This window comes from Alexandromys fortis, unplaced genomic scaffold, assembly GCF_014885135.2.
Source record: "Alexandromys fortis isolate MF-2015 unplaced genomic scaffold, M_Fortis_MF-2015_v1.1 scaffold_129, whole genome shotgun sequence".
Lineage (NCBI taxonomy): Eukaryota > Metazoa > Chordata > Mammalia > Rodentia > Cricetidae > Alexandromys > Alexandromys fortis.
The window spans coordinates 4,658,828-4,686,633 of NW_026068022.1; the positions used below are offsets into that span (position 1 = coordinate 4,658,828).

The 27,806-nt window shown below is 45.8% G+C and overlaps 1 protein-coding gene across 8 annotated transcripts in view; it reads right to left on the bottom strand.

Annotated features, from left to right (window-relative positions):
- Ppfibp2 (PPFIA binding protein 2) overlaps window positions 1–27,806 on the bottom strand; it is a 152,927-nt gene that overhangs the window by 19,476 nt on the left and 105,645 nt on the right. For all 8 annotated transcript variants that reach the window (XM_050163277.1, XM_050163278.1, XM_050163276.1 and 5 more), the window contains 9 exons: window positions 27,421–27,552; window positions 15,814–15,906; window positions 10,593–10,704; window positions 8,048–8,109; window positions 7,006–7,081; window positions 5,559–5,662; window positions 3,766–3,833; window positions 3,022–3,079; window positions 2,235–2,276 (listed from right to left, as the gene is read on the bottom strand). In XM_050163277.1, coding sequence (XP_050019234.1) covers window positions 2,235–2,276; window positions 3,022–3,079; window positions 3,766–3,833; window positions 5,559–5,662; window positions 7,006–7,081; window positions 8,048–8,109; window positions 10,593–10,704; window positions 15,814–15,906; window positions 27,421–27,552 — 747 coding nt within the window. The remainder of the gene's footprint in view (window positions 1–2,234; window positions 2,277–3,021; window positions 3,080–3,765; window positions 3,834–5,558; window positions 5,663–7,005; window positions 7,082–8,047; window positions 8,110–10,592; window positions 10,705–15,813; window positions 15,907–27,420; window positions 27,553–27,806) is intronic.

The window sequence follows — 27,806 nt, forward strand, 5'->3', positions numbered from 1 at the left end:
TCGCTTTGTTTTTAAGACTAGAGAATCAAAAAGCCTGACACCAAGTTCCATCTTACATAAGAAATACAAAATGGGCAAGGACTTTCAATATGAGTTTTTGGCTGTCAGCATATAAAAGTCTCTAATATAGGGCCAAGCCAGCAGAAAGACCCTGACCACGACCACCCAGAGAGGACTCTGAAGAGCTGATGATGTACAAACAGATATTCCCTAACCCAAGGATGGCTGAGGCTCCAGACCCATAGGGAACAGAGAGCAATGCAGTAGGCTCCCTGAGTTCTGCTTTAGCCAAGAAGTAAAGCTGTTGGAGAAAGAAGGGCCATGTCAAGGCAGGACAGGAAGGAGAAAGGAATACCTGACCCCAGTCCCGTTTCCTGTCTTCAAGTATAACCCCGGCATTGGAGAGCCAAAGAGCAGAGCAGAACCCACCTGCTTTAAATCAGAACAAAGGGGTGGCCTGCCAACACAGACAGCTAAGTTTTGGGTCAGAATGGTTCAGGGAAAGCCCTTTCTTTTTAAACTCTCAAGCCCTCTATTCTATCTTTTCTAATATGGAATAACAATTCCTCTCTTGGACTAGTTGAAAACAGTATGCCCAGAGCCCAGCGAACAGCTTCCAGCAGACAAACAGAAGCCCAGACAAAGAAGAGGCCAGGTCCAAGGGGCCAGCAATGAAGAACCCTAGATCCAGAAAAGCAAACCACAGGCTGCATGTAGAATGTCACGCCTATCAGTCCCAGGGCGCAATTTAAAGAATCCACTGAGAAATGAGTGCTTTTAAGTCTGCTGCCCCACATACGGGGGAAGACAATGTACAGCGCTGAGAAGAAGGCACTCACAGGGGGCTGGAGGGACTCAATTCTGGAGTGATGGCAATGGGAGAGACAAACTCATTCCACAGGAGAACAAGTCAGGGGTGCAGGAGTCATGGGTAGCAGCCAGAATGCAAGGGTGATTGTGACATATGGAACACTCTATAACAAAAAGCCTTAGTTTAAACTCAATGACCACAGTAAGGAGATGCTGTGGAAAAGATACTGTACCTGTGGAATGGTGGTGGTGATGGATGAGGTGGTGTGTATATGGAGGGAAGAGGTGGACAGGTTGAGCTAAGTGAGGTTTCACAAGATTGTAATTCTGATCAGAGGAGCAGGAGAGCTAGTTTTAGCCTGGAATAGGCACTCTATGTAAGCACTCGGCATCTCTCATCTTCCATGGTAAGCAGCTCAGTGTCTTAAAGCATGAAGGATGAAGCGGCTGCAGCCAAGGAGATGTAAGTGGCTGTTACATCTGTTATTTAGAGATAAGCATGAATGGCTCCTCTGAAGCTGAGGCTGGAGGAGGGATGGCTGGGCCCTAAGGAGCCACAAAACACAAGGGACTGAATAGCCAAAGCTTTAGGACAGAAGATCAGGCAGAGACATTTGCTCACCAATCTCCATGGCTCAAGGAATGGCTGGCTAACCATAGCACTGACTACCATAAGTACAGAAGTAAAGAGAAGCCCTTTTACCAAGATATGAGGTTACAAATATAGTCTTTCTTCCACAAAGAGTCAGAAGAGCAGAAATGCCCCCATGCTGCCATCGTGGTGAGAAAGCAGGCAGAGCCTTCTCAAGGCACATGCAGTGAAGTCTCGTGTCTCCTCCGCAAGGCAGGGGGGACAGAAGGGCGATGCACAGCACATTCCTCTTAAAATGCTACGGATGGTGACTGGGTGGGGCTGAAACTGATACGAGGCTTCGGTTTACCATGGGCTCAATATTGGTCCATGTCTACCAGCCTAAAGCTGCTGTCATGTGCCACTGCGGTATTCTAGGAGAAAATGGGTTCTAATGGAGCTTTTATAACATAACTTGTCCACTGAAGGCAGCCTGAGTGCACACCTGTGTTTTTAACCATGGCATCTCAGCACAGGAGAGGAGTTCTGTCAATATTCTTCTGTGTAGAAGACTACACTTCCTATATAGTAACTAAGCCTAGAGCCCTTCATCAAAGATTACTTTCTCTGAGCCTACAAAGCAGGGATGATCATGATAAATGATATACCACAGATAAAGGCAGAGAAAGTGCATTATGCATATGGACTACACGACAATGACATTTCCTCTTTCCTCACTCCTTCTTAACTCTTACAGTTAACGTATTTTAAGGCTACAAAAGCTGTACTTTGTTAAAATACTCTAGCAAACACTACAACCGAGGATAGGTGATAAAGACATAAATGAACATACCTTGGGCTCTCCCACCAGGGACAGCTGGTTCCCATCGACACACTATGGAGTGACAAAAAGATTGGAACATGAGGAGAAAAAGAAAGCTGTGTTAGTCACACTGAGTAGTTCAGAACCACCTGCCAATTTGCATCTGATGCACTGAGATGTAAGGACACCATCCCATCCTTCATGTTAAAGGATCACCCCTCACAGCAGGACACAGGACACTGTCTAGCCAATGAAAGATATCCTGGATAGTTGCCAGAAGTCTGACCAATAGACCAAGAGGCACATGGCTGAGAATTGGCTATCATCTCTAATTTCTGTGGATCTCCACCAAGTCACTCCAATGGGGATAAGGAGACATTATGAAGTATGGCTCACCAGAGGCTCCATCAGGGCAGAACTTGTGCTTAGTCATGGCTAGGCTCAAAGCCTCCCATTGTTCCCTCCAACACTGGGCCCAGTCACACGGCCAAGTCCATTCTTACACGAAGGCTACAAAGTCCTCCTTGGAGCTTTTTAGGCTTCTTTAAACTACCTTTCTAATCTTCTAGATTATCCCAGGCTGTATTCCAGAAATCACCTACTCCTTCATTCAGAACCCCTTCAGATATCCCAGGTATACGGGGGAGATGAGACCAGAATCCCATGATCTGCTCTGGCTTGACATGGCATATGGCTCTGACCTTGTTGTCCTGCTCCCATGTTCCCCCAAACCTTCTTTGGCCCACTTATGCATCCCAGCCCGGTGCTTGGCCTAAAGGAGTAACTCAGCACTTAACACAGTGGTTAGTGGGCTGACCTTATCCCCAGATTCATGTCTCAAGTCTTCCAGACTACAGGAGAGCTTCTTCTGAGCCCTAGATAAACATGGAAGAAAGGAATTACAGTGACCATGGGAGGAGTCACTAGGAGTCACTCATGCACAGGGCATGTCAGATGCTTATCCAGCAACAAGTAGTAGAGTGAAGGTCAGAGATAAAGCCCCCTTATAGTACACACCCGCATATAAGACCTTAGGGAAAGAATGGCCCAGCAGTGAGCGGTACTGGTCAGAGATGACTCCTGGGTCTCCCAAAGGAAACCCAGTGTCTGCAAAGTCAAGGGGGAGGAAAAATGCTGGTGCTGACTTGTATTTATATCCAAAAGCAATCCGGACAGGAATCTGCAAGCACCTCCCTTGAGAGGAGTCAAGTATATTAGACAGCCACAGCTTGAAGCATTACTAGGATCCTTCAAGCCTCCATCCTGCCTCTACCTGCCCTGAGCATTCAACTCAGGGGACCCACGTCTTCATAGGGGTTATTTTGCCAAGGACATCAAATGTATAGTAAAAGGGCAATGCTACCAGTGGCCACAGTGGAAATAGAGGGATGATAGCCAATGAGTCCCCTGACTGGTCTTTCCTCAATGTCAGTGACTCTCAATCTATGGGAGAGAAATCCCTGAGTAGCCAGGAGAGACTGGCTTGACACTGTGCCCAGAACTCTGGGGCTATGCTCACCACACCTGCCCAGTCACCATCTACCTCGTCCAATTATCCTACCTGGTCTCCAGTGATTTCTGCGGTAAGGGAGGTGGCCCTGGGGTGGGAGAGCTGCATCGTGGTGGTACCTGTTTCACAAACAGAAGAGCAGCAAAGGAAGGCAGTTATCATTTGGGAACCAAACGTCCCCCTGATGACTCCTCTGAGAAAAATATTTCTGCCCATGGCTACAGCCACGGTAGGTGCATTCATATGGATGCTTTGCTCATCGTGGATCAAGCAATGCAGCAGTTCTGAGAGACACTAAGCATAGCAAGCCACCAGGGTCAAGTCACCCTTTGTCCCTAAGCTCTAGACCTTAGACATTAGTCCAGGTCCCAGCAGCAGACTCCCAGAATTTGGGGGCTGCCAATGCCTCTGTCCTTTCATAGCTTGTCTCTTACCTTTTTTCATTCAGTGGGTCACCATCACACACTACCTAAAACACCCTCTTTGGGCTTAAGTGAGTCAGAGTCAAATTCTGAGACTCTGAGAGGACATGAGTGATACAGTCACTCAGCAAGTGTCCACATCAACCCTATAGGAGGAATATGCATAATCCCCTCCAGGGGGCAGATTAATAATCCTATAGCAGGAAATGTTCAGAAACTATGTCACCGCTGTGGCACTGACACCAAAGACATAACATGGTGTGATGGGGAGAAACGTCCCTCTCCACAGGGGGATTCTGAGATGACATCAGAGGAGAGAACACTGAGCTTGAATAGGAGAAGTGAGAAGGTAAGAAGGAAAACACCATCTCAGGATGAGCCTGAGCCAATGAGAATGACAGGACACAGTCGAGTCTTCACTGATGTGCTGACCACAGAACTCTGTCTTTTCCCTCAAGCCCCAGGTCTTTCTGGCTTTCTCTACCATCATAGCACAGGTATTAAAAACTGGAGCTTGCTGGTCAGACAGATCTGGGTTTAAGTTTTGCTTTGCTACCTACCTACAGTGTGACCTAGAGACTATTACTTGCCCTCTCTGAAACTCGGCCTTATTGTAGTAAAACAAGAGCCCTTACAGGGTGTTGTAAGAACTAAGCCATGCAAACTGCTTATGACAGCGACCACCTGACGAACTGCCACCTGACGAACTGAGCAAGTCCTGATTACTACTCAGGTATAACTACCAGCAACATAATGTATTTCATTGAGTCGCTAATGGGGGAAGGGTTTCACTGGAGGACATTTGGTCCTTCGTTAAAGAAATGATTCAGCTGGACAGTTAATCATTTCTAGAGCTCAGGACTCTTTTGGCCCCACCCCCTCAAGCCCTCTGTCTATGAACCTGTTCCCTTATCTGTGTTTAACCAAGTTCTAGAGAGTGACAGAGTGGGACCAGGTTCTAAAGCAAGAGAAGAAAATCCATGTGCAGGTTAGAGGGGCTGACAGGGGTGTGTGGGAGGCAGGACTACATTGCTGGGGACGATGCCTGTGTCTTAAGATGGACTCACTTATTAACCAAATATGCTGAAGTCCACTGGGAATAAGTCACAGCATCAGACTCTGGAGAAGCCTTGGTAAATAAAACACTACCTTGTTCTGTGCTACATGCCAGGAGGAAATATAAACAGAAAGCGAATTAAAGAAGAAAACTCTTGCCCTTCAGAGTCCCAGTGGCCACCATGCTGTCCCTAGCCAGAGCTCAGGCCTGAGCCTGGGTCCTTGCTCCCCAACCTTCTTGCTGGCGCTTGAGGACAATTCTCCGGGCTTAAGATGCATAGTGGACAGGCGCCTGCCAGATGCCTTCCCAGGTCAAGGCATGCTCCCAAAGACACATGAACCCCACTGAGGGAGGAAGCATGGTACCTCTTGTTTCAGTACGTCCTCGGGGTTTTTATTTGTGGTGTTCCGTTTTCTGATGCTCCCCTCCATTTCATCTTCATTGATTGAGAGGGTTCTCTCGGAAGGCCCTGGAAATAGTAAGGCAATGGTAGCAAATCACTATTGTGAGACTTGCTCAGAAGAATCACACCACAAAGCCCTCATGGTGTGTAATCTTCATTAGCACATACAGAGGAGAATTGTTTCAGCTTAGGGGTTTGACTCCATTCTGTCTCAAAACCAGAAGTACTAAGACACATGGAAAGTGCTATGGTTTGAGTATGGGGTGTCCCTGTCTGGTTCTCGCAGGCCAATGTTGCTGTTTTGGGAACTGGGAGACCTTTCAGTGGTGGAGCCTCACTGGAGGATGTGGGCTGCTGAGCTGAGCTGTGATCCTTGGAGGTCACTGTTCAATCTTTCCACTTCCTGGCCAATCAGAATACAAGGAGTCGCTACATACTTCTGCTGCCATGGCACACTGTGTTTTCAAACTGTGAGCCAAATAAATTCTTCCTCTCTTCCTTGCTTCTTGTTTGGTATTTTATCGGAATAAAGACACATTAATAGTGTGACTGGAAAAATTCTCCAGGATGTCCAATCAAGGGCTGCCATGAAGGTCACTTTAGGGTCAAAGTTCATTCCTTGAACAGAGGTAGCCACTTCTTGTTTCTAGCTTTCTTAATCCTTGGCAAAAGGCAACCAGGACTCATGAGGTATCTGGCCCAAGATCAAAAAGAATTAGAGAAAAGAGGCTGAGACAAGAGCCTGGCAGATTCCTTGGGCAGGAACAAGTCAGTTCCTAATCTAGTAGAAACAAAGTTTGTTTCCAAACAGAGTTAGTAGCTCAGCCAGAATCAGATATCCTTAAAACAACCCTCCTGTGTGAAGTAACGGCTCCTGCAGGATCCACAAGGAGAGCCAGTTTCACTGCATGGGCCACATGAGCACTACTGTGCTCATGTGAATACACACGCTACTGTATGCTGCACTTGTGTGGGTGGTACACATGAACTACATGACTTTCTACAGCAACCTGGGAACCTGGAGACTCACAGAGTCCCCAAGTTGTCTTCTACACCTGCCAGGAACTTCAGACCCTGTGAGAAACCCACGAGGCCTCTGACAGACCCAGCCTGACTCCTGTCAGTCCCTCTGAGGTGGATCCTAAGAAGACAGATTGGAGGCCTCTAATGGGGAGGGTTCCCAAGAGCTAACACTGAATGTTGTATTTTCTTGTGAAGTTCCTAGAAGTTTCATTTGGTGAAATTTCTAGAAATCACCATCTGTACCATCCAAGAATCTACACACAGATCCACTCTCCAGTACATCTCCCGTCAGCGGACAAGCGACCTGATAGCAGAATCTCTCCTGCCTCTGACACAGGAGATGAAATGTCTTTCAGGGGAAATGGGTTGGTTTCTCCTCCTCTTACCTTGAGCTGCCATCACCATCTCCTTCACCCTTAGGTACTGGTTCAACAGCCCCTTTAGCTCCTCTATCCGACGGTCCTGCCATGGCAGAAGAGCAGATGAAGGTTAGCACCACCACTGGTTAACTTTATTTGGAACACTATAAAGAAAACCCCATATAAGACCTCTAAGGACCTCCAAAAGAGAAATTCAAGGTCCAGTTAGGCCTAGAGGTCTGCCTCATGGGCCGCTATAGACGTAGCCTGAAGAGGCCTCCATGGCGGCAGAAGTATAACTCTGTCTCCTGCTCTCCTAACACAGCCTGCATGAAGAACACCTCTGATTGCTGGGTCACCCTCTGGGGCTACACACGTAAGACACATCCCAGTTTCCTCACCCGTCCCTTAGTAGTCTGAAGTACATTCCACAACAGAATATATTCCAAGAAAGGATTCATTATTTCAAGGCTATAGTCTGGGGACTCTCAGGTCACACAGATCCTGGGATACATGGGTACGTCTGCTATCCACCAGTTCGCCTGACCCTGTGCAAAATCCTCAAGCATTCTGAGTCTCTCTCTTCAGCTGAGAATATGGGGCTGTGATTCCCAGAGACACTAGCTAAGTGCTTTGCTAGGTGAGGATGAGGTTATTTTATGATTGTGCAGGAATCAGATATGAAATATGTAAGGTGGCAGGAGAAACTGAGGCACGGCATGCTGCGGAGTATCACTGTGATAGTTCTACCGTGAGGAGTAAATTGCACACACAGGGGCTCTTGCTGAGTTTCGCTAAGAGTTCTGGCTTTAGTGAGCACAGGGTTATTTTTTTCAGCACAAAACCATGAACAGGCAGGGCTCAAAGCTGCTTTTGGGAGACTGAGTGTAGGTAAAGTTCCCAGGCTTATAAACATGTACTAAAGATGAGTCTCCTCTGAAAGGCTGTGGCCGTAACATATCTTGTCAATGACAGCATGCCGCTACCTAGTAGAGCAGAGACCAGCAGGGACCAAATAGAGTCAGTGGTGCCTACGAGGAAAGAACAGGGTGGCACAGCAATGCCTCACCTTATCCTCATTAGCAACCAGCAGCGTTTCCATGCCCATTTTCAGACGGTGGATTTCTTGGTCTAAAAGAATGGACATAGAGAAAAAATTTTTGTACAAATGCTGACAGCTATTCCCATATGCTGATGGTCCTTAAACATAAAGACTGACGGGTGAGTGTGGCTCCTTTTTATTTGCTGAAGGAACCTGGGATGGTGTCTGGCACAGTGGGTCTCATTAGACATCTGTTGAATACATTTATGAATAACCTAGTGCTTTGTCTTCTAGTCTAGATGGCATCTAGAGGCAAAATAAAACAGCATTTACTCAAAAATGACAGAGAGGAATAAACATAAACAGGATCTCCTAAGAACATAAATACTCATATTCTATGTAGGCATATGCCAAGGCTCCTGACTAGTTTGGGGGAAAGACCATGGACTCAGACAAACTAGAAGCAAAGGAAAATTTTATAAAAGAAGACTCAAAACAATTTATGGATGATAAATGGACACTGGGCATTATACAAAGGCTTGGTAACTTGGTTAAATTTAAAATTGTAAAATCTGACTAAAGGAATGTTTATAAAGAAAAGTTACAGGTCTATAATCATAGCTATTCAAGGCTGAGGTAGAATATCTAAGGACTGAGCCCGTTTTAAAAAACTTATGAAGACCCCATCTAAAAAAAATAACGAGAAATAGGGTATAGTAACAGAGCAATGTATCCTCCATGCACAAGGCCCTGGGCTCAGTCCAAAACCAAAATGAAAAAAATTAAGGAGACGATGGCTCCATTAGTAAACACAGTTACCATTGTGTCTGATACCTTGAGTTTAAGCCTCAAGATCTACATAGTGGAGAGAACCGATTCTCACAAGTTATCATCTGATATCCACACACGTAATGTGGCATGTGTGTACCTGCTTGCATGTGTGCACACACTTACACACACACACACACACACACAAATAAATAAATATAACAGTAAAAACAACAAAACAAAAATAAATGTTTAGCTTTACTAATACACAAAAACAAACATTATGGTTCAGGGAGAGTAATGCCCTTCGTCACAAATGGGTAAGAGTTGTTGTCCATAGTAGAAAGATAAAGGCTTTCTCCAAGTTTAGACTCAATGGGACATGCCTGACTTTTTCTAAATAGGTCTGAAGAGTGACCAATGTCTGAAAGAGGAAGAGACAATTTGCAAGATTCTTGGAGGTTTTTGGAATTGGCATGGACCTGGATATTCTAATAAAAAACAAATAAACAAACTTTGCTTAACCCTAAAATGAGATAAGCAGCAGGAAGAGATGTTGTATAGGAACAGTACAAGAGACAAGGGGTCCCAAGTACAGATATCCTGTCTCTTCTGTGACCGTTACTGAGAAGCAGCATCAGATGTGTGGACCTCGTGTGAAGAGCTATTGGCGCTCACGGCAGAGCGAGTGGAGTCGTAGGCTTCCGATACCAGCATCAGTTCTGAATCAGTTTGCAGAGGTAGGAAGGGCATGGGGAAGGGAGGGTAATTTCAGAAAATACTGTTAAAGCTGGATGCACTGGTCAGAACCCAATTTGACTCAGCATAAATGACAGTCTAAGCTTGGGAAGGTTCCTATTACAAGGCTACAGAATGTCCTCACTCCAGCTGGAGAGCCAAGCCAGGCAATGGTGAGGCAGAGATAAGGCTAGACAGTAGCAGCAACCCATTGGACTGACATTGCTCAGCACCCAGGTGGGGAGTAGAGAAGCTGGGGTGTATATGCTCATTCTGTATCCGTGAAGAATTGTCACAAACATACTATGTATGTTAAGAATAATATTTGAGGGTTTCTTCTGTTTTTAATCAACAAGACTTGAACTCCCCAGGGAACATCTAGCATCATTTCACACATTCAATGACTCAGTTTCAGAGTGGACCAAACATTGTGCTACAATCTGAAATGTTTTAAAACAAAGATTAAAAAAAAATTCCTTGTCCCAACACCTCCCAAAATATAGCACTGCTAATTTATAGTGTGGGCTATGTTAGGAACAAGAGGCTGCTGAAGGTAAGAATAACAAGAGCAATGTTACTCGCTTGAGGTTGGGTGGCCAGTCGGAGCTTCCTGGGAAATGACATTTAAGTAGGGCTCTAAGGATGACAAGGAATTGACTTTCTTTTGTAACCTTGCGGCCTTGTACAAATGTCAGGCAGGATGAACTGCTAAGCCTCCTCTTTGGTGGTAACATCGAAGCAAGTCCTTTCAATCCAATAAAATCAGGTGGTTTTAGGGAAAAAAAACTCCAGAGGGGGCTGCCTGGGGCTTCACAGAGCTTCAGTTAGCATTGTAAGAAAAGCCTTCAAAGATGAATGTTTTAGATGAAGGAGGGAGGGGTATGACAATGATACCACACCAGAGCTCAGGTTCACAGGCAAGCTCCCATGTACGCATAAGCACACACACACACACACACACACACACACACACACACACACACACACACAGAGTTATCTACAGATACATGTCCACTTCTAAGAGTGGGCCCAAGACAATGTGCTCTGTCACAGTCAATTTAGTTACCTCGTTCTGCATGGTCACTGTGGAGAGCTGCACTCCGGGAGAGTTGGCTGTGAAGACGCTCAATTTCTGCATCTTTTAGGGCCACCTGTTCTTGCAGCTGGGCTACCTCAGCCTGAGGGAGCAAGAGAGAATCCCTTCCAGGTCAGAGAGACTTCTAGCTCATAACAAAGCACCTCATATCACAGCATAGAGCGTACTGGGCCCTGAGAGGCAGGAGGAGTGAAGGGCACAGGGCTGGAGTGACAGTGTACCTGCCCACCCCACCAGGTGGAACCCTGAAGAACAATCTCACTCACCTACCTAGCATCACCTTGTTCTATCTCCTCACTTCCTAATCTGACCAAGCTCTTTCTCTTCCCTGCTCTGTAAAACCCGGGGGAAACTGGGATTACATACACTGGGAAGGCTGTTTCTGTTGGACCATTGATTTTGCATGTGGTCTTTCCTCTCCCAAGATACACATACTCATATGCCATTGTAACAATTATATGTCACTCTGTCTTTCCACACACTTGAAAGTCATGGAGAACAAATCTCTACTGCTGATTTTGAGGTGAGCCAAGAGTTCCCTCCTTAGATACTCTCCATTTGTGCAGTTAATGCTTTTGCCCAACCTCCAGGCACAGTTGAATGTTTACCCAAGTGAATACTACATGCTTTAGAGTATGCTTAGTATGTATACTTTTTTGAAGGGAAAACACATAAGCACACTGCACACAAATTCACGCATGCACACATTGACATTGGCACTGGGCAGTTCCCACATCTCCACTATTCCTAAGAGGCTACAATTCACTACATATGGTTATCCATGTTTTCCAGCTCATTGGAAAATCAGAACTCTGGCTGTCTCACTCCAAGAGACCCTTTCGAGCCAAACAAATCTAGAATCTCTAATGTCCCAGAGATGTAAAGGAAAAACAGTAGAGACAAGGTCAGATTTCCTTACTGCAAAGCTCACAATAAAGTCCTGTCCCCCAACTCTGGGCTCTATCCAGAATCAAGAGAACCAAGTCTGGGTATTCCATTTAGCTTACTGAGACAGGCAGCCACGGACCACACATCACCTGGGGCCCATGTGTCGATGGACTTATGGATAACGGTGCCAATGGTTTCTGACAATTTTAGCTGTAGGATTCTCAACCCCAATGCATTGCATTTTCACAAGGGTCAGGATATTGTTTGGAGATAACCTCTCAGCTTTTCTTGCATGCCTTCTTGCCTGTGGTTTCTTACTGTGGACAGGGTGGTCTGTTAGGAATCCAGTGTTGATGCTCATCCGCTGGCCTCACAGACTTCAGTGATGTGGGCCTACCGAGACAGAGTGCAGCACCTGGGTCTCGGAGTCTCTTCCTGAGACCGGCCTCTGGATGAGGTCACTGATGTACTATGGATCCTGTCTCACTTTTGTTTATATTTCATGTGTTCCATGATCAAGGCAACTTAAAGAAGAAAGTTTATTGCGGGCATACAGTTTCAAAAGCTGACTCGTGATGGCCATGACAGCAGGAAACATGGTAGCAGACAAGACAGGCGGGCATGGCGCTGAAGCAGTGGCTGGGAGTTTATATCGTATCTATGAGACAAAGAAAACTAACTAGGAATGACGTGGACTTTCAAAACCTTAAAGTCTGACTCCCATGACACATCTCTTCCAATAAGATCATACATTCTAATCCTTCCCCAACAATTCCACCCACTAGGGAACAAGTATTTAAAATATGAACCTATGCCACAAATCCCACAGAACAACAACTTGAGACTCAACCTTTACTCTGGAATGGCTATAGAACAGGAGAACACTACAGGTTCCCTGCTATCCTTAGGTTATCTGACCCATAGGTAGATGGGAAGCTCTATCCAGAACCATGAAAGCAGCAGCTATCTCAGCCGTTAAACCAGCCATAAAAACCAGCACTCTGCTGCCAGAGGTTCAAAACCATCAGAAGCCTGGCAGTGAGGCAGAAACGGGTGCTCGGGGTTCCCTGGGGGCTATCTTATTAAACTCAAAGGACAAGCTCCTGTGCTTGCACTCAAGATGAGCCTTTAGTGACAGAGGAGTCTTAGAGAGCAAACTGAACAGCTTACAATCACAGGAAGGATTTCAGGTGGAGAAGCGGCCACTGCAGGAAGGGGAGAGAAAGCACAGAAATGGGAAACCCAGGCCTGAACCTCACCCTGGCCCCTTGAAATCTCATGGTCCTTACCAGCAAGTCAGCATCAAATACAGCCACTGCGTTATTTTCTGACTTAAAAGAGTAAAGTGTGCAAAGGGCTGGGTGGATTCTGGCAGGAGGGGCTCCACACCTGGGAATCATTAAAGACTCCGCAGCCGACACCTCACAGGTCCACATGCCAAGGCAGAGAGCTTGGGTGAATTAAAAGGAAAAGCGGTCCTTGGTTTTATAACAAAGGGTGGCACGTGCAACTTCAAAGCTTTCACCAGGGCTGGACTTGCAAGGGTGAGTACTGCAGTGGAAAGTTTTGAGCTCCTGGGAAAACAAGGCTTTTAGAACTGGTGACACCAAAGACCAGCACACAGGGCTGTCTGCGCGCAGACAAATAGCCCATCGCCAGGCTGGGCCTGACTGGCAGTGAGGGTGGGAGAGTTATTCAGTTCCTCAGGCCTCCATTTTACCATCTGTGAAATGGTTAAGTGTGTTTTTTTATATTTATACATGAGAATATAATTATACAAATACTAACCAATAAATTATACAAATAAAATAAATACTAAATAAAAGAAAAGGGGGGTTGGAGAGATGGCTCAGAGGTTAAGAGCACTGACTGCTCTTCCTGAGGTCCTGAGTTCAATTCCTGGCAACCACATGGTGGCTCACAACCATCTGTAATGAGATCTGGTATCCTCTTTGGGCCAGCAAACATACAGACAGTCAGAACACTGTATACATAATAAATAAATCTTTAAAAAAAATAAAGGTTAACAGCACCAAGAGCTGAGGAAGAAATGTAGAAAGGAACAGAGAGAAATGAGATAGGAGGGAAAAGAGGAAGACAGACCATAGAGAAAGGAAATACTAACAATGGCTGTCGCGGCTGGGTGATCTGGGCAGTTTTTATTTTCTTTCTTTTAAAAATTATTTTATGTGTACTACTGTTTTGTCTGCACAGGGTATTTATGTACCACATGAAGGCAGTGATAGCAGAAGCCTGAAGATGTTCTGTATCTCCTAGAACTAAAGTCACAGACGGTAGGGGCCGCTATGTGGGTTCTAGGAATTGAACCCGAGTATTGAGGGAGAGTAGCTGGTGCTCTTTAACTGCTGAGCCATCTCTCCAGTCCTTTATTTTTGAGACAGAGTCTCACTGTGTACCTCTATCTGGCCTGGATCTTACTATGTAGACCAGGCTAGCCTCAAAGTCACAGAGATCTGCCTGCCTCTGACTGCTGAGTGCTGTGACTAAAGGTGTGCGCCACTACACACAGCCCTCATTTAATTTCTATTTTATGGTTTGAAATTTTTTACAATGAGCATGATTTTTTTAATAATTAGCAATTCACTTTAGGAAAAACAAAGACACAAACAAACACATTAATTCTAATCAAAAGTATGTGTGTGTGCAAGAGAGAGGGAGAGGGAGAGAGAGAGAGAACACATGTGCACGTGTTTGTTTGTAGACTAGAGGAGGGGTTCAGTTATTCCTCAAGACATGTCCACCTTCTTTGAAATACAATATCCCACTGGGATCTGGGGTTCACCAATTAGACTAAACTGGCTAGACAGTGACCCCCCCTGGGATCTACCTGCCTCCACACCCCCAGTGATGCGGTCACAGTCATGAGAGTTTCCACACCTGACTTTTTACGTGGTACTGGAGACTGAATTAGGGTCCTCAGGCTTGCTTGACAAGCCTTTTATTGATCAAACTGAACCATCTTCTCAGCCCTCAAAAGCACTGTTTTTAAAACTCAGACACAAACTGAATACGAGAATGGCCACATGCATCACGAGGTGTCAGCTGTGGATGGTTGTACAGAGAAAAGCAGATGTGTTTTCTCCCATAGGGGCAGCAGCCCAGGCTTCCTCCAGAAGAAACTCTATCGAGAGTGGCTATAGAGGTTCCTTCCTCCTCCTGATGCCCAGGGGGCGCAGTACAATGATGTGATACAGGCACACAATGTGTAGCGAGCAAATCAGGGGGATGCGAATGTCCGTCTGCTCCAACGGCCAATGGTGTTGGGAGTTTTTATGCTTGTCTATTCATTTTGAAATGTATTATATAGTTTCCAAACAATAGATTCATAGGCTGACAATTGGCTCAGCAGGTAAATGCTCTTGCCATCCAAACTTAATAACCCAAGACAGCCCCCTCCGCAAATCATCCTGACCTAACCACATGCATGCTCACTGTCTCTTCTGTCCTCCCTCTCTTACACACACACACACACACACACATTAAAAACAGCATAATTATGTTTTAATGTGATGTCTTCTATTGTTCATTTGACAACTAATTTGACATTTGAAAGATATAATATGCAGACAAAAATAATTAAATCATTTTTTTGTGTGTTTGTTTTTGCTGTTGCTGTTCTTTCCTGAGACAGAAGTGTGCTATGTAGGCCATGCCGGCCTAGAACGAACTGTGTAGTCCCAGACAGCCTCAAACTCCAAGTGCTCCTCCTCGTTCCCCCAGTGCTGGGATGACAGGTACCACACCCAGCTGAGCCACTCCCACATCCACCCCTTCAACCCCTGCAGTTCGACCAGGGAGAACTAAACAAGAATGGGAGAAATTATCTCATTAATTCTTGGTGTCCCTTATACACAAACTCCCCAATTCGGTAAAAAGGCTTTGACTGAAAAAAATAAACCAAAGACTTTATCGTTTTTCTTAAACTACACTCTTTTCTTAACCTACAGCATGATTATTGTTTCCTAACTTATTTTTTTAGAAAACTGACTATAATCAGGACTGCTATCACTGATCTGGCAGCCCACTAATGCAGTCACCTAGAAACCTTCTCGACTAAGCCAGCAAGGGACCCCAGGACACTGTCGTGGAAGAAGCGATGGCTGGGGCGCCACGGCAGCTCACACTTCAGTGCGCAGGCTCTCAGGAGGAAACTTTCTACACGTCTCCCTGCCGCCATCTGGGCACCACTGTGTGGGGCTGGGCTGCACTTCCACACTTTGTGCTGTAGGGAGCCCTGAGAGTGAATGAACCCCCTCCTCGGGTACCTCATACTGCCTTTTACCTTAGTGGCCTTCAGCTCCCACTCATACTGGTTCCGTTCATTCTCCAGCTCTTCCACTTTGATTTTGAGGTGCTTGAGCTCTTGCAGTAACTCCTGGAGAGGAGAAGGAAGGTGACAGGGCTGTGACACACAAAGAGAATAACAGACAAAGTCTCCCAACTGGACAAATCTCATGCAGAGGGAGTTGGGGCAGCAGCGGCTGCAGCAGGCTCCATGACTGCAGCTTTGAACTTTAAGCATGGCCTGTGATCCAGAAAAGGCTACATGGTCATTTAAAAATGAAGGCCAGGGAATTCCAAACATAAGAAACAACTGCTGTGTGTGTGTACATATGTGCATCTGTGTGTTCATAAGTATGTAGGCCAGAGGACAACCTTGAGTATATACCTCAGCCACTGTCTTTTTTTTTTTTTTTTTTTTTTTTTAAAGAACAGGTCCCTCGCTGGCTGGTAAATCCCAGGGATCCACCTGTCTCTACCCTCCAGTGCCAAGGCTGCAAACATCTGTATGTCTGTTCATTTGTTTAAACATGGGTTATGGAGATGAAACTCAGATCCTCACGCTCATCACTTTCCCAACTGAACTGCCTTCCCACCCCAAACTCAAAATTACCCTCTTGTTTTTATGTTCTGTCATTCCTTTCTCTGACCCCTGAACCCCCATGCCCAGCTCATGCACAGGTGTGTCACAAGCTGGCAGGGCAAGCTTGTCAGTAGAAGAAGCAGAGATGCTGAATGGAGGCAATTTCCCTGATGGTGCAGAGGGAGGAGCATCTTTCTGTACTGACCGTGAGTGGAGAACCCAGAGGAGGGAATCGGTAACTCTCTAAGCATCACAGCCAGTAAGGTTCGGGAAATGAACACTAAGTTCCAAGTGCAGATACCACTGTGAGCGACCTGTTCAGATGAGGAGGTTAAGCAGGAAGAACCAGGGAAGGCTTGCTGAGAGGAGCCAAGACAGGAGGTGTCCGTGAAACAGCCTTTGTGGTACAGCAGAGATTAGATGTCAGCATGTACCAGAGATGAGACTGGGGAGCTACAATGGCATTGGGTTCAGCAAATCAGCTCTCTCAGAGGGATGCTGAGAGGACAGGAAGTCAGTGAAGCTTCCTGAATGGGAAGGGATACCTAAATACATAGTAATGGAAATGGAATTCATGCTTTTATTTAGACCCCTGGCTAAAATTTCCTCAGTAAAGGGGGCAACACTCAGCACTGTTATCTTGCTGGTTTGTTTCCTTCTTGTGAGATAGGGTCTCACAGCCCAGGCTGGCCTGGAGCTCTTTATGTAGCAGAGCTTGGCCTCAAACTTGCAATCCTACCTTCACCTTCCACACTGAAGATAACAGTATGTACTACCAGTGTGCTCTGCCAATGTCTTGAACCAAAATTTACTTAATGGACAATCATTTCAGGTAACAACTATCTCCTATCAGAAGAACTGGTTTAATAGGAGGTCGCTTGTTTGTTTCCTAGTTGGCCGGCAGCTCAGACCCTAAATAATCACACAGAAACCACACTATCTGTAATATTGTTTGAAAACAGCCTAAGGCACCTACTTGTAATAGGAGGCCATTTGTTTGTTCCCAGCTGCTCAGCCCTGAAATAACCACACAGAAACTATATTAATTAAATCACTGCTCTAGCTTCTTATTGGCTACCTCTTACATCTTAATTTAACCCATTTCTATTCATCTGTGTACCGCCACGCCCCTGTGGTTTACTGGGTAAAGTTCCAGCATCTGTCTCCGACGGGACTACATGGCTTCTCCTTTACTCTGCCTTCTTCTAATTTTCAGTTTGGTTTTCTCCTGCCTAGCTAAGTTCTGCCTTGCTACAGGCCCAAAAGCAGTTTCCTTATTAACCAATGGCATTCATGGCATAGGATGGGGAATCCCACATCAAATTGGCATAAAGATCATCAACTCCACTTGGGTCCAAGCTTTATTCATGTCATCATAACCAAGAATATTACATCTCATTTCCCTCCCAACGTTCCACCATGACTCTGGTCTAGCAGTGAGTGTGGACAGCCCGAGTCTCTTCAAATGGCTATGCTTTGTGACCTTGACCCTGTGGAAAACACTGACTGCTGACCTCCCAGAGGAACGGTGGCAGTGGCACACCAATCTGATCACGGCACTCCCTTGCTTCTCAGAGCTTCTAATCGTCAATCCTGACCAGCCTGTCCTGTCCCAGATGGGCTCTAACATGTCACACTGGAGAATTACAACTCCTCTTCTGACTTACACCTCTACACACAGAATTCTCCTTCTAACTGGCCACCATGAAAAATCCCTACCCGGACTTCCACACGGCCTCAGACCCCTCGGCAGGATTCTCTGGTGTTTCCCACAAATCCCCGATAAGGTTTATCTGTAGGGTTGCTAATGGCTAGTTCTGTTCTCTTCTGTGATGTCAGGCGAATCTTTGTTAGCTGCTTACCCGGCAGGCCCTGGCACATAGCTGTTGATAAATGAGCATCTGATACTCAAGTCATTATTTAACTGGCTCAGGTGTCTTTGCATTCTGAGATAATCAGCCATGAAGTAACACTGCCTCCACCTGCATCTTATAAGATGATTTATTGAGAATGACTTATAGCTGGGGTGAGTATTTCTAGATACAACTTGAAAAAAAATTCTCCAAGCTAAGGTGACTATGCCTTTGATTTTCATCAGTGGCTTTGAGACCTTTGGCTGTCTATTCGGGCTTGCCAGTGATTCATCTTCTAGTAATGTTGCTGGGCCTCCTGAGATGCCCCAGTGTCCAGCGCAGGACAGAGGGTAGGAAGAGTCTTGTCTTTTTGCTCCTGTCTTAGTGGAGCTGCTCAATCTGCTGTGAGAGGGCACCGTGCCCAAACGGGGCAGAATCAGGAGGACACAAGCTACTGCTCTCTGGGTTCTTGTGAGTTCTTTGACATATGGCCGAAAAAGTCACAAACTCGCTATACTGTGATTATTATGCAGGCATTATTTTTCTTGGAAATTCAGAAGATGAATTAAGTGTTTACAACAAATGAAAACTCAGTGTTTACTCTTTGAGGTGGGGTTGAGCTAAACTTCTCTAAACATATATTTGAAATGACTTTTTGACATGCCATTTTTTTATTAAAGAGAATCACACAATGAATTTAAATACCCAGTCCTAGAAGAGGGATGTGTGGATCACACACTGGGATAGGAGAATCTCCCACCACCCAGAGCCTGTGGTGCACCTCCATCCTATTCCCGAAGGGGAGGAATGTGGCCTTCTGAGGGCTATTCTCGCCTGCTCAAACTTTGCCTGATTATGGTCCCTGAGCCCCCCACCTCATGTCAACACAGGCTTGTATAAGGCCAAGTTCTGCCCTGAGGTAACAGCAGATTCATGCGAAGCCACTGCACACCATTCTGGTTAGGAGAAACACCAGCCTCCACCAGTAAGATATCACACACACATGCTCTGGTATACTTAAGTATGGTTCCTACAGGTGACCCCTCCCAGGGGGCACAGTCCTGGCTGCAGGGCTGGGGCTTGGCCTCATGGTCATCGGCCACCACCTCCTCAGGGTGGTCCCTAGCGAGTAACAGGCGCTCTTGAATCTGCCTGTGGATGTCCAGCTGTAGCCTACACATCTGTTCCTGCAGCTCACTGATCACATTCAGAACTGACTGTGGGAAGGGAGAGAAAAGAGAGGAAAGCACACAAGGTCAGTCACCTTCAGATCCAGACCTCCCTGGAGAGCAGATGAGAAGGAAAGGAAGGGAAGAAAGGGTGACCCCCGGTCCATGGCCAGGCCCTTCTCTGATAAACAAAAACATGTCATTGTTCCCCCCTGAGTCCTGCTCCATCCTTGGACCTGTCTTGAAGTTTGACATCTACTTTTTGCCATACTGGATAGCCATTCTTCTAAGTCAACAACCAAGGCACAGAGAGTTTGGCAGAAGCAGCAGCAAAGGTGGATGACACAGAGCCCAGGCACACTCCTTCCACACCTACAGCCATGCTACACTCACCAACACCCACCCACACACCCAGCCATGCCAACACCTGCGAACAGGTGAGCTCCACGGCATACACATTTGTGTGTAATGATGCACCCCCAACTCTAACCCCATCCAGATGTTAATCAGCTTATTTGAACAACCAGCCTATATTCCTCCATCCTGTCAAATGGTGTTCCGAGCAATGTTTTTGTTCCAGTGCACTGGAACATTTCCAGCCAAACAATGAGTTAAGTCTGATGAAACTTATACCTTAATCTGTATGCATGCACTGGGATGGGTGTGTGTGTGTGTGCATGTGCGCGTGTACACACGAGTGTCGAGGCCAAGATGCATGAATCGAAGTCAGCAGACAACTCAGAGGAATTGGTTCTCTCCTTCCACCTCGTGGCAGACTGGCATTGTCAGTAGTCACCCTCACCCACTGAGGCACCTCACTGGTCTGTGACTTCCTTCCTACTTCGTTTTCAAGGTTCTCACATCCCTCAGAGGTTTGGCTCTAATCTTTTTCTGCCAGTTTTAAAATTAAGACAAGAATGTTTTGTTTCCAGATTTCCTGAACTTGCTCATACAGTGACAGGGCTGCAGCTCCATGGCGCAGCGCTTACCTAGCACGCGCATGCGCAAGGTCCAGGCTTAGATCCCTAGCACACACAGGAACTTAAAAAAAAATTTTTTTTTGCTAATATTAAAATATATTGAGCCACATCTGGAGCTGGGGAGTTAGTCCGTCAGGAGGGTCTGAATTTGATTGTCAGAATTTACGAAGAAAAAGACAGAAGAAACAAAATGAACAACAAAAAAACTCACTTGAAACATTCAGTGTGGAATTGCAGTTCTTTGCACCTATTATAGGTAGGGCGAGAAACAAGCGCACTTTTTCATTCCTCTTATTAAAAAGATACCTTTCTTTTAAAAGGCTATTGTTCTTAGCATTGTTTGGGGTTTGCCCTTCCTCATATGGGTCACACAGGTGCACCTCTGTCCTTAGTAAATGCCCTTTCCATCTCTTGTGCTGGTCCCTATGAAACCTAGTTTCCCTCAAGGAAACTACACTAAGCCCTTTCCTCTTACTGACACTGCACACAGTCAGACCTTATTTCTCAGCAGTTCAGGATGGTTCAGTGGTCTCCTCTCTAGAGTACCCAGCCTGTGCTTAGCTTTTCCTCACTCAGGTTCATGAATTTCTGACTAACAGATACTCTCATACCCCTACCATTTTACAGCATTAGTCAGGCTCCCCTCTGTTTCCAAAACTGAAGCCAAGTCCGTTTCCCCAGTTTTGTTCCCTGGTCTCTGAATAAGAAAAGTGAGAAAAACCATTAAACATATTTGATGCACATCAGCTTTGACTGTGGACTTTACAGATCCAGAAAGACAGGTGGTGGTGGTACACACCTTGAATCCCAGCACTCAGGAGGCAGAGGCAGGCAAATCTCTGTGAATTCGAGGACAGCCTGGTCTACAAGAGCTAGTTCAAGGACAGGCTCCAAAGCCACAGAGAAACCCTCTCTCGGGAAACTAAAAAAATCCAGACAGCATCTATTCCCTTCCTCCCACTTCCGTCCTTATCTGTATCAGGCAGCGTGCAGATGTAGGCCAGAGGTTGGATACACACCTGTTTTCCTCCCTCTGCCTCAGCAGAACCACGCAGTATACTTCAGGTCTGCTGGTCTACTTCCCTAACAACGTACTGTGATTGTTTTTGTGTCTCAGTCCTTGGACCTGGCGCTGAAACTTAATACTCTAACTCCAGGGCTGGCCATCTCCTCTTGTCCCCAGTTTTTCTCTCCTATAGGGCAGAGCCTTTGGCAGCACTGTTGCATCCTTGGGCTACCATTCAGGAAGTGCAGGTGACATTTATGAGGCTGTAACTGCTACTGTGTGTTGTAATCTCAGCTGATGCTGTATCCACCCACTTTCCAGGGCTCTTGCTCTCTGCAGCTATCAAACATCATCTACCCTACCCGCTTCTTACCTGGAAATCTGCTCACAATTCTCCTTAGTTCTTTCCCTCTCTCCCTTCATGCTTGGTTTAACAGTGGCCTGACCCACTCCTAGCATACACTGCTGATGCGTGTACAACCTCTATGTTCTGTAGAGGGAGAGGGAGATTTGGGAACAGGTCAGAATTTCAAGCACAGGTGCCCTGACTCCTCTGTTCCATTGTGAGTGCCTCACACCTGTATAAGATTATTGACTACAGCATTCTACGGAACAGCAAAAGCTTGGAAACAATTTAAACGTCCACCAAAAAGAACTTGGTTAGCTGCACTGGGCATTGGCAGATGTTAGAAACTATGCAGACGTAAATACAAGCGAGGAAAGGTTTGTTGTTTACTATCCTTGCCATGGAGAGAAGTGTAAGAGCATTCTGTTTTATAAAAAAGGATGAAATAAAGGAAGCAGAGTATATGTGTGTGCATGTGGGGTGTGTGTACACATGTGGTATGTGTGTGTGTGTCTGTGTGCATGCATCCAGTATGTTCATCTGTCCACATGTCACTTGTCCTTGTCTAAAATAACTCTGGAAGAATACGAAACAAACTGATAGAACATGTCTGCTGGCTGAGGACAGGTGTATTGGGAGCTTTTATTATATATCCTTATGAACTTTTGATTTTTAGCAGTTTCTTTCACATACATGAAAACATAAAATTAATAAAACAAAAACAAAAATAATAAAATTCTTTTCAGCAGGCCAGTTCAGCTCTGAGCAGATATATTCTTCCCTGTACTTGTTCTGTGGTCCAAATCCATCATTCTGGTTGCTCTAGTTCAGAAATCAGAATTTCTCCCTTCTCAGGTACAGAGCACAGGAAGAAAACAGTATGTTGTAAGGCACTGTGTGTTCTGCAAGAAAATCCTGAAAATTATTTCTAGTTCTCAATCAGTTGAGATAACCTCACTTCCGGGAATCCATACTCTGTTCTCCTCTAACTAGACTCTGACAACTGCTTGAGCCCACCAGTACCCTCCTATGACCCTAGTGCTGAGGAACTCAGACCCCCTTTAGAGGATCCTTCTGAGCAATGTGTGTCTAAAATGCCTTTGCTCTGGGTACCACAAAGAGGTTTTCTTTTGTCTCTGAAACTTTGAGTCCCATCATCCAAATACTGGTATTTACTTCTCTTGTCAGTCACTCTACTATGATCCTGATTTCAGAAGTACATCTATTCAGTCTTGGGTAGCTTGAAATGACCCGGGAATACAGTGAAAGGCTAATGAGGAAGACTAAAGCAAACATCTGTATTCACCCACATCTCAGATGGGCCACTGCCAACCTAGTCTTTGGAAAGGTTGGTCGTCAGGAAACCAGTACTTCTAAACCCCCAGGTGTTATAATAGGAGCGGTGGGCCTGCGTCCCCATCACCCCGGCCGCCTGCTAGCTTATGTCCCGAAATAATTACACAGACACTGTATTCTTTTAAACACTGCTTGGCCCATTATGTCTAGCCTCTTCTCGGCTAACTCTCGCACCTGGACTAGCCCATTTCTAATAATCTGTGTAGCCCACGAGGTGGCTTACCAGGGAAGATCTTAACCTACGTCCATCCTGGGTCAGAGCTTCATCGATAGCGTCTGCCCAGGAGAGGGGAGCATGGCATCTCTGAGCTCACTTCCTCTTCCTCCCAGCATTCTGTTCTGTTTACTCCTCCCACCTATGTTTTAACCTATGGGGCCAAGCAGTTTCTTTATTACTTAACCAGTGACATTCCTCCATCACCCAGGTATCACAGACTGGCCACCGTCTGTACAATGCAAGGACAAGCAGCAGAGTGCTGATTGAAGCCACGTGACTTAGGGTAGGATCAGAACCATGTGTGTTCTGTTCTAAAAAAACTGACCCTATTTTCATGGAAACACTGAATCCGAGGATAATGGCCTAACTGCATGCAGGAAGTGTTGTGGCTTGAATTTGAAATGCCTGAGGAAGGCTCATATGTTAAACGTTTCGTTGATGTGATTTGGGGGGAAGTGACTTGCTCATGAGAGCTATGACTTCATTAACAGATTAACCCTTGATGGGTTCATAATTTCATGATAAGACTGGGAAGTCATAGGAAGTGGGGCCAGGTATATCAGGGGAGAAAGTATATCAATGGAGGCATGTATCTTGCTCCAGCCCCTTCCTGTTGCTCTCTGCTTCTCAGCTGTCCTAGCCTGAACAACCTTCTCTGCCACATGTCCCTACTGCTGTGGTCTTCTGCCTCACTGCAGGGAAGCCAGCCTAGAACTCCTGAAACCCTGAGTCAATAAATCTGTCCTTCAAGTTTATTTTCATTTTTATTTTGCACAGCATATTACTAGATCTTACATGTGAAAGAACCCCACACACAGAGACTCATGTAGTTACATACTTCATGTCTATATGGTGGCACCATCTTAGGGGCTTTGGAATAGAGAGGAGGTGAAGTCTACATGGAGGAAGCACTTCACTTAGAACCAAACCAAGCTCTGGGTCTAATCAGGGCTCTCTCTGTTTCCTGATCTAATGATATATCACAAGCCAGGCCTCAAGCACCTTCTACCATGGATGAAGTCCTATTTACTATGCTTTCCTTACAATGACACACTGTATTGCATAAACCTTGAGTTCAAAGATGAATAATAAGCCGTTTTTACAGTGGTCCATACCTTTAACCCCAGCACTCGGGTGACAGAAGCAGGCCCACTTCTGCGTTCCAGACTAGTCTGGTCCACAGTGAGTTCTAGGACAGTCAGGGCAACACAGAGAAACACTAACTAAAAAAACCAAATAATAAAATAATAATGATGATGGTGATAAACAATTTTTCCTTCCTTCTTGCTTTCGTCAGGGATTCTATCAAAGCAACAAGAGAAGTGTCTACACAGTGACAAAGCCGTCAGAAATAGACTTCCCTTCTGGCTATCTCAGAACAGAAAACAAAATCTGACCTTTTCTAAACCACACTCAGCCTTGGGCACAAGCATTCACTGGTAAAACTGTGCAGGATAGGAATGGAAGAGGCATTCCCTTTTTTATGCGGTTCCAACCACGAGTGACCTGAGCTAGCAAAACATCTCACTGCAGCATTTCCATCACATGACAGCTAAGACTTCAGCGGCACTCTCGGTATTCAGCCACTGGTGCTCCACAGAGCTTCCAGCAGACGCTGAGGTCCTGGGCAGACCAGCAGAGTAAGCTCAATTACAATAAGGAGGAATGCATTTCAGGTCATGTGGCTGCTCACTGCCTCTCACAGGTTTGAACAGCCTACAAAATTCCTCCACATGGAAACCTAATATTTGTTCTGGCAACTGGGAAGGGCAGTGATCTGGTAGGATGGAGGCCAGGAGCTTGAGAGCTCTGTTGCCTCATGTATGAACAGCCTGCTAGAAAACAACCCCAAACGTGGCTTTAAAAACAATCCCACAGAGAAGCCAGCTAGCAAGCAGGGAAGTGACTGCTTTAGTGCACAGATCACAGAAGGGGGCATTCACCTCCTTCGCGAATCCCCAAGAAGGAACTGAGTTACCTGGCTCTACATTAATTCTCCATTTTCTTCACAGATGAACTGACTCTCACACTCACACCTACCAAGTGGTATCAACCCCTGAGTGCCAGGCCCAGTCAGGCATATGAGACTCACAACGACCCTACAACTTTTGCTGGAACCGTTAAGAAAGAATATATGTAGATGTCAGTCTAGCACTACGGATGGCCATCTTTGCCACAGAGTGGCAAACAGAATCAAGGGCTTCTAGAGGCACAGTGAGAGTGTCTGGCTCTAATCATGCTGTGCTCTAACCCTAGACTTCTCAAGTTGGGTCTTCTAACAACTCCTTCTTCTTCTCCCACAACCCCTCTCTTTCCCACTAATGGTTTTAAACTGTGACCATTTAACACCCTTCACAGAGCTCTCTGACATCTGCCTCTAAGCCCCTAATGTATGCTCATACATCACACACCCTGGAGGCACTGATAACAGGAGACTGGACTGTTTCCCTTCTACAATGAAGAAACAGGCCTCAGAGGTCAGCTTTCAGCCTAGGTGAACTTTGCATCGTGTGAACAATGCGTCCAGCTGTCAGTAAGGAATCATAAAAGCTACTGCTGCATGGCCACATTAAGCTGGGGCTACAGGCGATATACACAAGTGCTCCTCCAGTCCTAAGAATGACTAAGGAAATAGCAAGGATTACTGCCGTCTTATAGAAATAAATAAGCAAAAAAGAATAACTAGAGATTTGGAAACTAAACTAACAGGCAGGAGCTCAAAGCCAGGAACTATCCAAGCATTATTCAAAGTTAGAGATGGGACCCAAGAATTGGCACTCTTAATAGGAGCTCCTGTCCATAGCTCACTACAGATCTCTTCCTGTGACCATTCACATCTTACTGAGAAACATGTTCTCAAAAGCAGTTCAAAGGCTGGGCAGTAGTGGTGCACACCTTTAATCCCAGCACTCGGGAGGTAGAGACAGGTGGATCTCCGTGAGTATGAGGCCAGCCTGGTCTACCAAGTGAGTTCTGTAACAGGCTCCAAAGCTGCAGAGAAACACTGTCTTGAAAATACCAAGGCAGAGGGAAGCAATTTGAGGAACATCCTCTGGCATATTAGAAGTGGCCCAAGCTCTGTTATCAACCCCCACCTCTCCCCCACAAAAAAACACGGCAGACGTCAGTGCAAAAATGTTAGCACTTATCAGAAAGGACCAATTTCCATCTTTTGACTCTTGAGAGAGCTAAATAGCAGAAACTGAATATAAACCAAGAGTTTACAAAATGCTAAACACCATGAGAGCACTCAACATCTGTGATTTAATACATTCATTATCAATAGGCATTCAACATCTAAGTTTTATTTATTTAGTCTATAACACATTAATTGTATTTTATAGATAAAGAAATTAAAGTTCATACAAACTATACAACTAATTTGTTGAAGCCCAAAGAGTTGCTGAGTAGATCAGTCAGTAAACAAGCCAAGGTTTCCCTGAACGTCAAACTACCCCCTCCCATGTGTGGTGTGAACACAGAACACGAAGGTGACTGTCTAAAGTTAAAACATGCTGCTCCTTGTAAAGAAGGTGTTCTGGGCCCAAAATCCTCCAAACTCTCATCTAAAATTGGCTCTGGCACATTCTAACCAGTGATATGTGGAGCCTGAAAAACAAAACAAAACAAGCAAACATTGTTCCAGAGACAGCCTGCATGTGGGCTCCCCCACAAGACCCATCAAGAGGAAAGGAAAGCAAAGCGCACAAACGTGGTGGTGTGGACAATGGAATGTGTGTCTGAACTGTCCCAGGCCTGCTGTGAGGCTGACTTCCTTCCTGGTGCTGTCCTTACCTTAGCTTTCACAAAAGACGGCTTGTGTCCCTCCTCGTGTGTCTGATCCTTCTTCCCTTTCCATCCCTGTCAGCAGTTTGAGGATAGAGCCCTAAAGCCAAAACTGAGTGGTTTGGGCATTGCTGCAATGTGCAGTGACAGCAAAACCTGATAACTTGGTATTAAACAGATCATTGTGCCTCTAGTGCATGAATATTCCCGGTACCCAGCGCCTGCTGGGACTGCAGCTGGCCAGACGGCCTAGTAGTCTAGTACAATCCAGGCCCTACCTCACCCCACTCTGACAGGGTGCATCACACTCACCTCCGCTTTTCTCTGCTTCTCCTCTTGTTCTCTTTGTTCTTTCTCCATACCGACCAGCTTGAGCTTCAGCTCAGACACCTCAGTCATCAGATCCAGTTTCTGGGTCTCCAGAGATGTGCGACTTAGCAGTTCCTGTAAGCAAAAATGGATCTCAGCGTCATAAGCCACCATGGCTCCAAGGCCTGCTGCAGTTCCATCCGTAGCACATAAGGCAACATCTGCGCTGTGTCTTATATTGCCTAGGGGACTACTGCACAGCAGCCATGGTCTACTAGGAGAGGTTTGGCTGACGCCAGGTCACATGGGGACAGCACAACCCCTGACATCACCCAGCATGCTTTGAAAGACATTTCTCAAAAAAACGTATTTCTCCATAGTAACCATTA